Source organism: Marmota monax, unplaced genomic scaffold, assembly GCF_021218885.2.
Source record: "Marmota monax isolate L192 unplaced genomic scaffold, Marmota_monax_Labrador192_F-V1.1 WCK01_AAM20220418_F8-fsc00400, whole genome shotgun sequence".
Lineage (NCBI taxonomy): Eukaryota > Metazoa > Chordata > Mammalia > Rodentia > Sciuridae > Marmota > Marmota monax.
Genome location: NW_026692772.1, coordinates 49440 through 66042, shown reverse-complemented (window position 1 = coordinate 66042; position 16603 = coordinate 49440). Strand labels below are relative to the sequence as shown.

General features: G+C 54.8%; 1 protein-coding gene across 1 annotated transcript; it reads left to right on the top strand.

Moving 5' to 3' along the window:
* Positions 1-12251: 12251 nt before the first annotated feature.
* Positions 12252-15274, top strand: LOC124094419 (sperm motility kinase 2B-like). Its single transcript, XM_046447132.2, has 2 exons — positions 12252-14813; positions 14979-15274. Exon 1 carries the CDS (start codon positions 13135-13137, stop codon positions 14794-14796), a length of 1662 nt encoding a protein of 553 aa, XP_046303088.1. The 5' UTR covers positions 12252-13134; the 3' UTR covers positions 14797-14813; positions 14979-15274.
* Positions 15275-16603: the final 1329 nt, after the last annotated feature.

Below are 16603 nucleotides of genomic sequence, written 5' to 3'. Positions count from 1 at the left end.
TCAAGAAATCATTAGAGAGAAATGAGAACAGAGACAAAGTATATCAAAGTCTCTTGGAGAGTATGAAAGCACTCCTATGAGGAAATCTTATAGCATTGTGTTCCTACATTAAAAAATAGATTCCAAATAAGTTAGCTTATACTCTACCCTCAATTATCATAAAGGGAAGAAAACCCTAATTCCAAAATTAGTATAAGCCATAAAATAATAAAGATTATAGCTAAAATTAATGTAGTTGAAAATTAAAAAGGTAATACATAGGATAAATGCAACAAAGAGTTATTTCTTCAATAAAATAAATGATTGATAAACCCTTAACCAAACTGACCAAAAGAAATAGATAAAAGACCCAAATAAACAAAATCAGAGATGAAAAAGGAGCTGTAACCACAGATGCTTCTGAGATTCAGAGGATCATTAGAAACAATTTTGAAAATTTATACTTCGATAAACTGGAAAATCTAGAAGACATTGCTAAATTTCTAGACACATATGACCTGCCCAAATTGAACTAGGAAGATATAGAAAACCTAAATAGACCAATATCAATTAATGAAATTGAAACAACAATTAAGAGCCTTCCAACAAAGTAAAGTCCAGGACCAGATGAATTCTCAGCTGAGGTCTAACCAGACCTGTACGTAAGAAATCACCAGTGTATCTCAAATTGCTCCATGAAATTGAAAGGAAGGGACCATTCCCGAACACATTCTGTGAAGCAAGTACAACCAGACAAAAACATCAAGGAAAGAAAACTACCAATATCCCTGATGAACATAGATGCAAAATCCTTAATAAAAGATCAGCAAACTGCATTCAAAAACAGATCAAGAAGATAATACACCACGATCAAGTGGGTTTCATTCCAAGAATGCAAGGTTGGTTCAATATATGCAAACGGAGAAATAAAATTCACCACTTCACTAGAATTAAGAACAAGAATTATATGATCATCTTAATACCTGCGTAAAAAGGCTTTGATAAAATCGAGCACCCATTCATGTTAAAAATGCTAGAGAAAGTAGGTATACATAGAAGAAACTTACAAACATTATAAAGGATATATGTAATGCGCCCAAAGCCAACATAATATTGGACAGAGTAAAACTGAAAGCATTTCCTCTAAAATCAGGAACAAGACAAGCATGTCCACTCACATGCTGCTATTCAATAGTGTTCTCTCAAACTCCAGCCAGAGGAATCAGGAAAAGGAGGAATCTAACTCTGAGGATGACATAATCCTATATTTAGAAGATGGCCCCCTCCAAAAAAAAAAAACAAAAAAAAAAACCCTGAAGACATCTAGAGCTGATCCATGAATTTAGCAAAGTAGCAGGATACAAGATACCTCTCATAAATTTCAGCTTTCATAGGCTCCAAGTGGTTCTGCTGAGAAAGAAATCAGGGAAACAGACCTTTTACAATAACCTCAATTAAAAAAAAGAAGAAGAGGGCTGGGGATGTGGCTCAAGTGGTAGGGTGCTCGCCTGGCATGTGTGCAGCCTGGGTTCGATCCTCAGCACCACATACAAATAAAGATGTTGTGTCCACCGAAAACTAAAAAATAAATATTAAAAATTCTCTCTCTCTCTCTCTCTCTCTCTCTCTCTCTCTCTCTCTCTCTCTCTCTCTCTTTCTCTCTGTCTCTCTTTAAAAAAAAGAAGAAAATTAAGGAGGAAAAAAAGATTAATGAATGAATATGGAAATTAATCTAAACAAGGAGGTGAAAGATCTCTACAAGGAAAATTATAGAACACTGAAAAAAGAAATTGAAGGTGACCTTGGAAGATGGAAAGATCTCCCATGTTCTTGGAGAGGCAGAATTAATATTGTGAAAATGGCCAACTACCCAAAGTGCTGTACAGATTCAGGGCATCCCCACCAAACACCAAGGACAACCTTCACAGAACTAAAAAATCAGTTCTAAAATCCGCTTGAAAGGATAAGAGAACCGAGTACCGAGGAGGTGGTGAGCAAGGAAAGCCACGCAGGAGGCGGCCCACCCTGGGCCTTACGCGGGGCTGAGGAGCTACAGCAACTAAGATGGGAAGAGACCGTCATGAAGAAAAAGAAGCTGGGATCCCACACGGGGGCGTGAGGCGCAGCCGGGTGACGGGAGCACGGGATTTCAACACCCAGGGAGAGAGCCTGGTGAACGGAGGGAGAGAAGATGGGAGGGGGCCAGAAGCCAAACAATGAGCAGGGGTGCATGGGGCGCTCCCACCCGCGGAGGCCAGCCAGCCACGGGCAGAGGCTTGCAGAAAGCCCTGCGAGCAGAATGGCCCGGATCCTGCCATCACAGGGACAGGCTCCTCCAGAGATCCGTGAGGGAAGAGGACGAGGCCCGTGTTCACAGGCTTCGTCCCTGGGGGACAGAGAACTGAAGGGAGTTACCGCGAGTCCACGCCTGCCTAAAGCCGAACAGCTTCGTCACAGTGGAGATACTCCAACAGGAGAGCGCCACCTCGCTGGCTTGTCCTACAGACGTCTCCGCAGCCTAGACATGGACGGCATGCCCAGGGGGAGCACAGGCCCAGCACAGCCCAAAGATGGGTGTATCTGGGACGTCAGAACTCCTTTGACAAAGGGCATCAATGGCAGCCGGCAGCCCCTCTGAGGAAATGCTACCTCATCGTGAATGGGAGCATCCTACCCCACTCAAGTCTAGTCAGCATCAGGTCTGGCTTGACCCAGGGGATCACAGGATGTCACTCCTCAGGCTCCGAGGTTCCCTGATAGTGTCCTGCACAGAGCGGTTCCTCCATGAGGGGCCCTGGACTGGCAGAGGGACTGCAGGGGAGAGAGTGCCTCGCTGTCCACAGTTCTTTGCCTATTATGGCATGGGTCAGCTGACTTGGTCACATGCCACCCTCGGATCAGTTGCAGAGTGAGCGTGTGAAACGCACTCATTGGCTGACCGAGGTCATGTGCGCCCCCTGGGACTCCGGGTCCTAGAGACGTGGGACGTCCCCAAACCCACGGATGAGAAAAGGCTATTGGGGGAGGGGCTTCAAAGGGTAGAAGGGGTGACTGTTGACACAGGTGAACAAGAGGGCAGGCAGGACACAGCCCCGGCCGTCCACGGCCCCAGCCAGGGTCTGGGCCTCCTGCTCTGTGGAGGCTGAGCTCACCCCAGCTGCCCCCTCCTGTGCAGCAGGGCTTCTGCCACAGCCAAGGAGCACCTTGCCCCCCTCCAAACAGTGCCGGTCGTCCTTCCAAAGGTGTCCCCACTCCAGCCTGCGTCCTGGCCGGGGTCTGCGACTCAGGATGGCTCCTCCCCCTGGGACACTCCCTCTGCCTGTCCCCTCCTTTCTCAGCGTCCCTAAGTGGTGGCCCTGGAGCCTTAAGGAAGCTGGGGACCTTGAGCCTGGTTGTCCTGTGGCTTGACTCAGGGGAGCCCATGGTCTGATTCCTTCTGCTCTGTTCACTAATGACTCGGCCACTCATCACGTCACCTGACGCCCAGGACAGGGATGAGGTGCCTGTGTCCTGGGGGCATGCCAGACCTACCAGGCACAGAGCAGGCCCTGCTGGGTGGCCCTGGGGGGTGTCCTGGTGTCAGGGGAACCCTGGGCAGGTGTCCTTGCAGAACAAACAGGTGTGTCTCCTCGGACTTAGGGATCATCGGGATCTTCAGGCCACACAGGGACGGTAGCAGGGAGGCGGCCCACCCTGGGCCTTACACGGTACCATACAGTGGAAGGAAGAGGAGAAGTGGCCCCAGTGCTCCGAGGAGAACCCCTGAGCACATAACAAACGCTCACTGAGAACAGTGGGCGGAGCAGCTGCAGGGGCCCAGTCGGCAGATGTGCCGGGTGTCACTGGCCTGAGCCAGGTGCTGACGGACTCCGAGAGCTGGCGTTCTGTGCACATTGTGAAGGTCCCAAATACTGGATCTCCCTCCTGGACCCCTTGCCCTGATTCCGGCTCAGGGAAGTTATTATCCTTGAGACTCAATTGATGCAAAATGGACCTCCCTGCTTGGCTTTCCTGGCCTCTGTCACAGAGGGGTCTGTGTTTGGTTTTGACAGAACCCTGTCCTGGACATAATGTGCACTGATTCCTCTGAGGCGTGACATTTGCAAGGTGAGATGTATTTGTCATCCCCAAACAGAATGACTCATTGTCGAGCATTTTGAAAAGCGAGGACTTTGACCATTGTTCCAGCGATGGTTGGTCTGTTTTTGGCTCCATATTACAGCTTCACAGTGCAGGATGTCGCCCTGGAAAGCCTTTGCCAGGTAGAGAGGCCTGTGATGCTCGTTGGAACTGCAGGTCCCCAGGGAAGCCCTTCCATAAGTGTGGGCTGACGGAGGTGTGGCGTTGACCGGGTGAAGGAGGCATTTCCGCTCCGCTCATGGCCAGAGTCTGGGGCCCCGGTTCCATTTTCCAAAGGAACCAGCCAACATCTTGTGGTGGGAAGCTGGGTTTAGGGTGAGAGTTGTGGTGGTGTAGGGTGAGGGGGCTGTCCCTAGAGAAAGGGACCCTGGTTGCACAGACCCGGCCCATTTCCTATGAACATCCTCCTCCACCCACTGAGGCAACACAGACTTTCTCATTATTTCTGCCTTTCCCCCAAACCCACATGAGAAGATCCACCCTTCTAGTTTACAAGCAGATATGATAATTCTCAATGTGCCAGTTGGAGGAGGGAATATTTGCCATGGTCATTAAATAGAGCTGGGCAAAACAGCTGGACTCTCAGGGTCCAGAGTCAGAGAGAGGGTGTGGGGCTTTCTCCTGTCCCATGGTATCCCTAGCAGCTTTCCAAGGTATGATAATTAATTGCTGTGACAAAATTCCGGAGAAAAATTACTTAGAGGAAGGAGCCAGCTGTAGTGTGCATGCCTCTAATCCTCCTGACTCGGGAGGCTGAGGCAGGAAGATAGCAAGTTTGAGGACAGCCTCAGCAATTTGATGAGGCTCTAATCAACATAGTGAGAACCTGTCTCAAAAAATAAAAGGGCTGTGGATGAGGATCAGTGATAAAGCACCCCTGGGTTCAGTCCCCAGTACCATCTCCCCAAAAAGGAAGAAAGACTTATTTTGGCTCATTGTTTCAGAGGTGAAAGTGTGTGGTTGCTTGGCCCTGCTGTCCTGGGCCCCTGTCAAGGCAGAACATCAGGGCAAGAGGCTTGTGAAAGCAGGCGCCTTCAAGGCCCTTCTCCAACTACCTATTTCCCCCAACTAGGCCCGTCCCCCTGAGATTCCACAACTTCCTAAGAGTCCCACAGGTAGTGGATCCTTTGTGAATCCTCATAATGCATTTTGAGGTCAGGGACATTATGGTCCAGTCACCTGCCCACGGCCCACCTCTTAACACGGCTGCATTGGGTTGCAAGCCTTCAAGCTTTTGGGGTGTTTGTGATGCAAACCATGACCTCCTGTCCCCAGCCCCCATCACCTGGTGTCCATCGCACAGTGTGAGCCCCGTTTGGTCCTTCTCATGGCTCCCATAGTCAACAGGCTCCATGTGGCTCTAACAGCAAGTCAAGTTTCCCCTCTGACCCCAGGTGGGCTCTTTGATGTGAGCCACTGGGGAAATCAGAAAATGAATCGGACACTCCCAGATACAGTGCAGGAGACCAGGAAAACAGTGAGGAGGAACTGGGCCAAGAAAGGCCAGAACCCACCCTAGTGGGAGCCAGTTCCCTGCTGGGTTCTGGTTCTGGTCATGTCTGGCCTCCGAGACACAGTGGATGACGTGAGCCCCCAGGGCGTGAGCAGCCCCAGCCCGACTCCCTTGCAAGGCCACTCTTGGGCTGTCCCTGCCTGTGGCTTTCCCTGGAGATGGTCCTTGTCCCTGGCATCTCGGCCCTGCGTCCTCCACCGCAGCTGGTGTTCACTGTCACAGCTCCTCACGTCACTCTCCACGGGCCACTCTCAAGGGAGTGACCCTGGCTCACTCCTAGCCTCCAGGTTTGCTTTGGAATCTGGTGGAGACCTGCAAGACTGGTCACCCTTGGTGTGTGGGCCTACCAAGTGCTGGACGGCAGGACAATGGAAAGGAATCCTGGGAAACAAGTCTCTAGACAGCCCTGTGCCCACAGGAGCCCTGGGCCTTCTTCTCAGATCCAAGGCCTTGCTCCTGGAGCCAGTGGGAGGGGTAGGACCAGTGCGTTAGAGCCCTGAAGCTCTTCCCCATGCTCTTTGCAAAGTCCTTGGCCTCTTTATAACGATGCCGTCTCCTCCGCAGCCACAGCCTCCTTGGTCTCAGCCTTGTACTTTTACTCTGTTGGCAACAGGGAGCACTTTCAGTGTCGGTCCACACGGCCTTTGCTCCTATTTCTCCCTGTAAACCTGGCTAAAAGTAACCAGCAAAGCCCACACCAGGCCCTGAATGCGGGGCTGTCTTGCAATTTTCTCCATCATATTAATAATTCCATCACCTTTCAGCTCAGCCTCACACAGTCTCAGGGCACTGACAGAACACAGGCAAGGACTTGGTCAGGTGGCCATGAAGGGCTTCTGTACCAGCTTCAAACAAAATCCTCATTGCCACTGGAAACCTCAGCAGTACACTATTTTTTTTTTGTTTTTTTTTAGAAAAAGGAAAAAAGAAGGTTTATTGCTTTGCTAGCAAAGGAGAAACACATGGGACTTCTGTTCCAAAAGCTGTGATTCTGCCCACCAGCAGGAATAGGGGGCTTTTAAAGAGGTGACTCAAAGCTGCATTCCATGAGTGCTCTGTTGGAGTTGTAATTCGCTTGTTAATTTAGGAGATAGTCATTTCTGAGATCTTCTTATACCATCCCCAAAGTCTGGATTACTTCATTCTTATGGCGAGTGTGTACTCAAGGATAGCTAAATCTGCCTAAAATGGGGAAGAAAGATAATCCTATTTCCCTTGAGATTAGGGAGGGGGAGATTAGGAAAGATTAGGGAGGGAAGAAGAGAAAGAAACATGTTCATTTAAAAACCAGTTGCAGTGGTGGAGCAGCAAGGGCTACATTCAAAACATAAAGTGGACACTGATGTACTCTTCCCCACTGTCAATTTCTACATTGCGTTTCTGTGGAAAACTGGGTGACGACATCTCCAAGCTGCTTCCTGCTAAAAGAGGGCAAAGTTGGGGGAAGCAACCCAAAGTCCTTGTTCTCTGTCAGGTAGGGCATGGACAGTTAAGGGCATTCAGCCTCAGAGCAGTCCAGAGGTCCACAGTGGTAGATGGCAGAGGTAGCATCAGGGACATTTCCATCACCAGTGACCCTCCTTTTTGCAGAATGTGCACTGGTTGTCTTCCTGTTCTCTAGGGTCCTCTATCTCCCTGATTAGCAGATCAGGTGACTCACCAGAGTTGCAGGGCCCAGAGAGGGTCCTGTTGTTCTCTGGGTCCTGGCTGACATTAGAGGGCAAGGTCCAAAATTTTGGCTGATTTTTCCTTGGCTCTTTTACTTCCTTGACTTTGGTGTCCAAGTTTTTGGTTTTAAACACCCAGCAGGCCAGTATCACCAGTCTTAAAGAGGGAATAACGGGTTATGCCTTCAATGTCTATAATTTTACAGATACCCCTTTAATTTAATTGGGGTCAGTGTTAGTACTGGAATTCAGCATTATACACTATCTATCTGTCCTGTGTGTGATGGCTTATTATCTCAAATAAATCCAGGTCTTTTTTGTTTGTTTGTTTTTTTAAGAAGCAGTACCTATGCAAAACACTAACAGGCAACAGTTATAAAGTATTTACAAGGAAAATACAAAAATGAAGTTAATTAGGGCAAAAAAGTATTCAACTTGTGTAATTGCTAGCAAAGCCGTAGACCTTCTGTTTCCTTTTTCTAAAGACCCTGTCTTTGTTACTGAATTGGCGTCGAGGATGCGGACCCAGCTTTCAGTTTCACAACTGCCTAAATGTGTGTAAATGCAGAATCTCTTTCATATACCTCACCCCTGACAGGCCAACTTAACGTCAAGATTCCATAGCCATCCAGAAAAGCCCTTCCAAGGCCCGGTGATGGTTCACCTGCTTTCTCTTAGACTGGCTTGTCCCTCCAGGTGGCCCAGGTCCCCAAGACCTCTGCTCCAGAGACTACCAGTAGGATCAGGGCAGCATGGCCTACATCTTAAAGGGCCTGCCAGAGACCAAAAACAAAAAGGGATCACCAAAACCAGGGCTGACAGACAAGAATCGGAAAGACAGACGGACATGCAGTACAGATTACCTTGGACAGACCAAGTCCAACTGCAAGAGGTTACAATAATCTAGAAAGCTATTTAAAATCCAGATGGCTACAGTAAGACCTTATCTTAGACAGACTTATAGTCCTTTCTTCCACTTACTTTACCTCTGACAGACCAATCCAGCTTCGAGATTGTGCAAAACAGAAAGAGGAACGCACCAGAGAGGAGCCCCCAAAACCATGGCTGACAAATGGGATCCTTTAACTGACCAGCCAAGGTCTTTCCCAAGAGACCACCTGAAGGACCAATGCAGTACAGGCCAGGTCTTAAAGCAGACAGTACATATCGCTAGCCCTCAAGTCCTGCTTCACCATGACTCCTACTTTGGTGCTACCACAGATGTCCCCAGAAAGAGGGACAAGATGTTCCAAGAAAGAGGGACCAAGTGTGTGAAATCAAGGGGCTTGGAGTGCACACTGGGGGACTTACCTCATGGCCAAGGGTGTCACGAATTTACTGGGTTCAATTTCCGTTTTCTCAAAGTGGCCCATGATGGAGCAACCTGTACCATTCAGGGAGAAAAGGAGGGGCCTCAGCAGTCGCTGGACGGTCCCTCAGTCCTTCCCTTACTCACAGGAACAGCTCCACTGGTTCCATGCTAGGCAAGCCCACCCTACTGCACAAACTCTCACCAAATTCACCAGCATCCTGCATCCTCGGCATGAAGAGGGGGTTCCTTGGGGAGCCAGGGCTGCCCGAGAAATCTGGAGTGGGGGTCACCAGCACCATCTTTACCCTGCATTGCTCTTAGCATTCTGGTCCCCTGAGCGACCACCAGACATATCCTTTAAGCTCTACCTAGGGTTCTAGGCTTTTTATCACCTGCTTTTAAAAATTTTTAATTTCCCCCCCTATAGATGATTTCTTACAAACCACCTGGTCAGGTGTCGTCACAGCCATGATCCATGATTTTTTGTACCAGTTTTTTTTTGTGTCAACTTTTTGTAGCCATGAAAATACCCCAAGGAAATGAAAAGGAGGGTGATTGATGTGGCTCAGGATTCAGCTGGTGGTTGTTTGGACCCGTCCTTTGGACACTTGTAAGACAACACCACAGGGGGGATGTGAGGGGGGGGCTGACCATCTCCTGTGGGGGGAAGCAGGTAGAGAAGGTGCTGGGGACAAAAGGGACCTTCAAGGGCAGGCCCCAGTGACCTGCTTCCTCCCACTGGGCCCACCCTGATGTCTCCACCACCTCTCCATGTCCATTGAGCTGTGACCTAAGGACTAACCTACTGTGAGTTCACAGCCCTCATGACTGAGCACCTACCAAAGGCCCCACCCTGAACACTGCTGCGCTGGGGACCCAACCTTCAGCACCTGAGCTATCGGGGCCCTTTAAGGTCCAAACCACCATGGGGGCATGTGGACATTGCTTGGGATGTGGGTTCAGTGCAGGCCTGGGGTCAGAGGGTCCTCAATTCAGAGCCATTCTCCTCCTCCTCCTCCCCTCTATGCCACAGTGGACGTGAACCTGAACTCTGCCAGCCGCAGGTCCATGCTCATTCAACGGTCTTTACTGAGCACCTACTGTGTGTGTCTTTGTGCCAACCACCAAGCACCCAGAAGCCCGTGAGATACAGTGAACCTCCCATGCCAAAAAGGGAGTGGCGGTTTCAGCCTCAAGGCCAGGGACTGGCTCACTGGGACACATGGGCAGCGTGTGCCGCGTGGTGGCACTCAGTTAGCACCCACGTCCTGCTTTCCTGTCTCCGGCCACACCACAGTCTTGAGTCAACTGTGAGGTGCCGAGGAGGGTCCGAGGAAGCCCATGTTGGCCTCAGCAGGAAATGCTAGTCCTGGCTTGCAGAGTGCCCCTCTGGGCTCTCCTGTGTGCTTTCTTCTCTACCCTCGAGTTCAGACAAGGTTCTGGGGCTTTGTGGTGTTCATGGCCGTCTTCTCCTTCTTCAGCTTCTTGATTTTCTGTGGTACATCCTGATGTTCCCTCAGGGCTACCTTCCAGTTCACGAGTGCTCTCTCCAGCTGTGTCGCGTCTGCTCTGTGACCAGGCATTCCAGGTCCCTGCCACTCTTGGGGGCTCTGTGTGTGTTTCTCCTGATTCTGGAGGACAAGTGGCGCTTTCCTTACACAGGAAGTAGAAAGACCTCCCAGGACTCAGAGCCGTCAAACTCAAGACGAGCAAAACACCGTCTGGGAAGTGTCCGGAGCAGTCCTCTGGAGAGCCCCGAGAAGACGGGCCAAAGTTATTTTGGGGGCAGGGAGCCTGCTGAGGACTCAGTGGGGAAGGGGCTGAATGGCCCGACACACTGGGTCAGCTATCTGGACGGCTGTCGGCTGCAACCCCACTTTAGTAGTCGCCTGGGAGGTGGGGAGCCCAGCACGTGTGAGTCTGGCCCAGGGCAGTGCTCTGGGGGTGAGGACCGTGCATCCAGGGAGGGAGGCAGGCACTCACAGGGGTCTCGACCTCCCTGAGCCTCAGTTTCCTTATCTGCAGAGTGGACACCAGAGCTGCCGGCGCCCAGTGTGACCTTGGTCAGACCCACACCTGGCTCTCCTTTGCTCCTGCTGCAGGACGGGGTCGCACACCCAGGCCTGCCTGTCCCTCCATCCCTCTGAGCTCACTCATCATGCCCACGACATGGGGCCTTGCAACTCCTCTGCCTGGCCCTGTTCCCCCAGATCCGGCCAGGGCTGGGTGGTCTCCCTCAGGGGGCTCCTGCAGCCAGTCCTCCGGGTCCTGGTCCTCCTGTGCTTCCAGGGAGTGTCTCATGGGCTTTCCTGACAGGACGTCCTGACAAGGGAGGGTACCGGAGCCATCTCTGTGTGCTCCTAGAGGTCTCCTGGATGCTTGGCCTCATTCCTGCCATTTCCTCCTTTGCTATTTGTTGGTTTTCCCTTTCATTTGGGTTAGGCCACAGCTATTCCTTGGGGTTCCTTGGGGTTCCAATTAACATGACCAAGTGATGTGAGCCCAGAGCAGCGTCACGCCCATGGGGTCCTAGCATGCCCCCCTACAGCTCCAGGGCATCCCCTTCAGTCACCTGTGTCACAGAGCTGCAGAGCATGCATCCTGGGTTCAATAACCTGCGCTAAGACCTGGAGGAGATTTTTTTTCATACAGTATTCTCTTTAATCACAGGGAAGACAAAAGCAGCACAGTGTTGACAACTGTCATGAATTTGTGTTCACCAGAGCTCTTTATGTCCTCCTCCAGCTCTGAGTGCCCACTTAATGTCCTATGGATGAATCAAAAGGACTCCCCTGACGCAGGGCACATCTAGTGACCAAGTCCTCCACCTGGGGCTTGAGGGCTTTCCCTCCAAAAGTCCTGTTGGAAGTTCAGCCACGATGCAGCACTATGGAGAAGAGGGCCTTCAGGAGGGGGTTGGGCCACGAGGCTCTGCATACAGAGGGACCAGTCCCCTTGGAAAAGGCCCTGCTGTGATCCGAGAATCACAACCGCACATGCACAGGTGTGTGCCAATTAACCAGGCATGTCCACAGTCACATCCACAGTCCCATACTGGAGAGGCAGAGGCCAGGGGATTGAGAGACTGAGGCCAGTCTGAGGAACTCCCCGAGACACTGGTCTAAGGGTCAGGGTGCAGCGAGTGAGAGAGCGCCCAGCTAGCACAGAGGAGGCCCTGGTGTGGACAGCCAGGCCCCAGGAAAGGGGAGGAGGGCACTAAACAGACCAGGAGGGAGGGCAGAGGGGGACGAAGAGCCAGGCATGAAGGGAAGGAGGGAGAGGGAGGAAGGGGGAGAACGGGCTCAGTCCTATGACCCTCCCTCCATGTGAAGAAATACCAATGGCCCCATGGAAGATGGACCAAGGGCGAGCTCTGGGCACCTCTCCTGACACGTGAACGTGGACTGGGCCGAGTCAAGAGGCCACGGAAGTGTGAGAACCCACTACCTGTCGTTAAGATCCACACAGTCTAAGGGACTTAGAAAGGCAGCACCAAGGGACCAGGGCAGACCAACCCACAGACACCTGGCCTCTGGTGCCTGACACGTGGACGCCTCAGGTCCCAGAGGGGGGAGCGGTCAGTCTGTGAGGTTCCAAAGGAGCCAGCCCAGGCTCTATGGACAGAGCAGGGGAAGGGCCCCAGGCATCCGGGAACGCCTCCATCTCTCTGCACCCCAGGAAGGGCACCTACTGGCCCTAGGGTTCTTGGCTGGCAGGTTCGGCCTTCATCCCTGGAAGATGACTCACACTCACTCCTGTGGGCTGCAGGCAGGGTTCTAACAAGTGACCTGATAGGACCCTGTGGGGCAATGATGAGGCAGGCGCCTGACCTGGCCCCCACACCCCACAGAGGTCGGGAACGTGGCCCTGGATCTCAGGGGGCAGAGCGACCCGCACCAGCGTCCTGGCGTGAGGGGACTGCTACCACGCTCTGGACACCAGTCTGTCCGAGTTGGAGGAGACGGGCGCTGAATGGCTCCAGAGGACCTGGGGTGGGGTCTTCACGGGGCGAAAGCCACGACAGAGTTGTGTACTGGCGAGGCACGGGCCCCGGGGCCTGGTCCAGCTCCTCCTTTCTCAGCAAGGAGAGGTCGGGGTCCCGAACACACGGGAGCACCGAGGTTCCACAGACCCTCCTTGTTCTGACCAGGAAGGTGGCCAAGGTCCCGGAGGCCCGAGTGGGAGATGCCACCGTGGGCCACCCCCAGGTGTGAGTGGGCCACTCCTGGCTGTGACCTCACAGGGGCCAGCATTGTGAGGCCCTTGAGCCAGCGGGGATATAAGGCCGGGTCGAGGCTGGCACCTTGTCCACAAGCACAGGAAGCTCTAGGCAGTGACCTGTGGGACTCCCATAGTTAGCGCGTTTGGTGGTTGGTGGTTTGGTGGTTCTGGTTGCGGTCTCAGGTTGGTTCTCTGATTTGGGGCTTTCTGTTGGGCTTTGTTGTGTTAGTTTTGCTTGTGTTCTTTGCTTTGTTTGTTGTGTTTGTTTTTAGCTAGCGGGCTTAGTGGGCGTGGGGCGGAGGATGTCCAGAGAGAGCAGTGAGCGTAGTGTGGTGCGGAGGGTGCGTCGGGACCTCGCGGCCAGCTCCTCCTTGGAGGAAGCCCTCACGGGCCGCTATGAGCCCCTGGGGGTCGTCGGGCAGGGCAGCTTTGCCAAGGTCTTCCTGGCCCGACACATCCTGACGGGGACGAAGGTGGCCGTGAAAGTCCTGCGGAAGGGGGCGGGGGCCACCTTGTCCTGGGTCTTGTCGGAGCTGGACATCCTGAAGGGCTTGGAGCACCCGCACGTGGTGCAGCTGCTGGAGATCGTGGAGACCCCCGGCACTGCCTACGTGGTGATGGAGCACATGGCTGGGGGCCAGCTGGGCCAGCACATCCCGGAGGTTGTGGGCCTGTGGGAGGACGAGGCCCGCGTGCTGTTCGGGCAGGTGGCCAGCGCCGTGGGCTACTGCCACGCGCAGGGCATCGCGCACCGGGACGTGAAGGCGGAAAACGTGCTGCTGGATGCCGCGGGCCGCGCCAAGCTGTGCGACTTCGGCCTGGCCTGCAGGTTCAGGGCCGGAGAGAAGCTGGGCCTGCTCTGCGGCACCGTGGCCTACTGGGCCCCGGAGCTGCACCGGCGAGAGCCCTACGACGGCCCCGCGGTGGACGTCTGGAGCCTGGGTGTCCTCCTGATCCTCATGCTCACGGGCAGCGTCCCGTTCACCGGGGCCAGCTATGAGCAGGCCAAGGAGCAGGTGCTGCAGGCCAGGTACCACCTCCCGTTCCACCTGTCCGACGAGGCGCAAAGCCTGGTGTCCTGGATGCTGACCCTGGAGCCCGCGCACAGGCCCACGCTCCAGCAGATCCTGGGGCACCCGTGGCTGAGCCAGGATGGGGAACGCTGCCCGAGTCCTCCCGCCGAGCTGCTCCCCAAGCGCGCGGACACCTCCATCCTGCTGGCCATGCTGGACCTGGGCTACGGGCTGCAGGAGACCTGGGTGTCGGTGGCGACGCGCCAGTTCAACCAGGCCATGGCCACCTACCTCCTGCTGGGCCACCAGAAAACCCGGGGGGCGGGCTGCCAGGTGCGGCTGCAGATGCCTGGGTGGCCACAGGTGGGGCCTTGCCCGTCCCTATGCATCCCCTCCAACTTGACTCTGGGCCCAAGGTGGGGCGTCAGCAGGCCGGCCATGCGCTCCTGGCCCCTCTCGGCCTGTGAGCAGCAGCAGCAGCAGCAGCAGCAGCAGCAGCAGCCTGAGGAGCTCAAGCCTTCAGGGCAGGTGGGCAGCAGGAGAGCCAGCCTGCCCGCCATCATGCTGTGCAGCCTGTCGGCCAGCGTCCCTGCTCCCGGCCCCACGGCCCTTCTGCCCGGGTCCTCCCAGGCCCTGGCACCGGATCCCAGCTCCTCCTCCACCGCGCAACCCCCTGCTGGCTCCAGGACCCCTGGCCTGACCCGTGACACCGCCAGGGGATGGAGGGGAGTGGTCCGGAGGATGGCCACCTGTCTGGCGAGGCTGTGCTGCTGCGGGCAGGCCCCCAGGACTGGCTCCGGACGCTCCAACAGAGTGGCTCCCGCAGCTGGAGGGCCCGCGCCACCACCAGCACCAGCACCCAGGGACCCCCCGGGACCTGCCCCCACCAGAGGTCAGGCCCTCAGAAGATTCTTCAAAAACAGAGTGGCTCCCCGGCCAGCGCCCAGCTGAGATGCCCACGGAGCCAAGTAGGTGGAGCGGTGCTGCCTTAGGTCTCATGTGTGCCTTGATGAGTGTCATTTCCAAAGGATGAATGGACACCCTCTGCCCTTGGGGGGTGCCAGCAGGGTTAGGTCCACCTGGGCACCACAGGGCGGGTGACTCTGACTCCTAGCTCCTCTCATTGTCCACAGACAGGTGGCCCGGGTTCTACCTCACGAGGGCCAGCTGCTGGAGCGAGAAGTGCAACCTGCCCTGGCCGCCGCCTCCCGGACCCCTCAGGCAGGAGGACACCCGAAGACACCCGGACACCAGTGGGCCCCTGCGCCCCACCCGGATCCCACCTCAGGGACTTCTCCTTGGACACGTGCCCCGCCCTGCTCTCCTCTGCTCTCTCTCCCACCCTCTGGGGCAGAGATGCTTCCCAATAAGCTCTTCATCCATTCGCGTGTCCCACGGATCTTGGAATAAATTGGGTGCTCCGTGGGGATCAGCTGTTGTGTTCCTTGGCCGCCTCCTGGCAACAGTGGGAGAGTGGGTGGTGGTGTCACAGTGGGGAAGGTGTAAGGGAGCAGTGACAGGGAGCCCTCCGGAGGTCCCCAAGGGCAACACGTGACCCAGAGTGGTCCCAGGGGAGGAGGCTGGGTGGGGGGCAGAAAGGCAGACCTTGTGCCTGGCCTGACACTGATGGTGCCCGGTCACCACTTTCAGAAGGGAACCCTGGACAGAGGAGCCACAAGCCCAAGCCCATCCTGGGGGGACACCCAGATTGGCACGAGGAGGCACCGTGTCGCAGGCCCCGGGGGCAGTCAGGGTAGAGCTGTGGGTGCCTCCCCCAGAGTGGCTTGGGGGCTGCCGCTTGGTCCCTCCTCTGAATGTCCCTGCCAGGGCCTGGCTCTTGCCCTGGTGAAGCTTTAACCTCTCTAGGCCTTCGGCTGCGCAGGACTGTCCCTGTGAGCGTCCTGACCCGGGGACGGGCCCTTCAGCCTGCCACCCTGAGCTCCCCAGGGCTGCTGAGCAGGGAGCAGGACCACCTATGGGTGGGGGAGCTGGGGCGCAGGTGTGGGCAGGGGAGGGTGTGTGGCCAGAGCCCCCAGCCCCCAGGAGTGCAGGGCTGGCTGGGAGGAGCCGTTTTCCGGGTCTAGTGTTTGGAGTGAACCTTTCAATTCCCATCCCTTCGACTCGGGGTGTGGGCTCTGTCCCCCTTTCTTTGTGATCCCCGCGGGGTTTCCATTTGACGTGGGTCAGAGATCCCTGTCTTATGTGAATGGAGGGCAGCCTCACTTCCATCCTGTACTAGATGCGGACCCCCCCCCCTCCCCCTGGGTCTCTGATGTCACAGAGCCACCCGTGTGTTCCTGGTGGTTTGGTACCGCAGACCCTCCACTGAGTGTTTTCTTCTGAATTGGTCCCTTCCCCGTGGACAAGAAAAGTGAGGCCAGCTTTTGTACTTGCCAGGAACTGGCCTTTCCAGAGACCCCTGTGTCTTCACCCATCTCTGAGTCCCTGCCTAAGGTCCTTCAGTCCACCACCAGGGACTCCTGTCCTGAAGGGCAGGTGCAGGGGAGACCGAGTCCCTTGCCTTTGGTTTCCCAGGGCCGTGGTTTGAGGAGTGTGTTTCTCCAAAAGTGCTGCTGAAACTCCCCTCCCTTTGAGGGTGTGGTGTTGTGGTCCTTCAGGAGGGTGAGGCCCTGGGGCCCTGGCTTCCCAAGGGGATGTGCGCCTCAGGGCTGGACCTCCTCTGGCCAGCAACTAGGCCCTGGTTCTACCCTCTGCACCACACATGGTCGCGCTTGGTCTCAGGTGTGCTCATGCACAC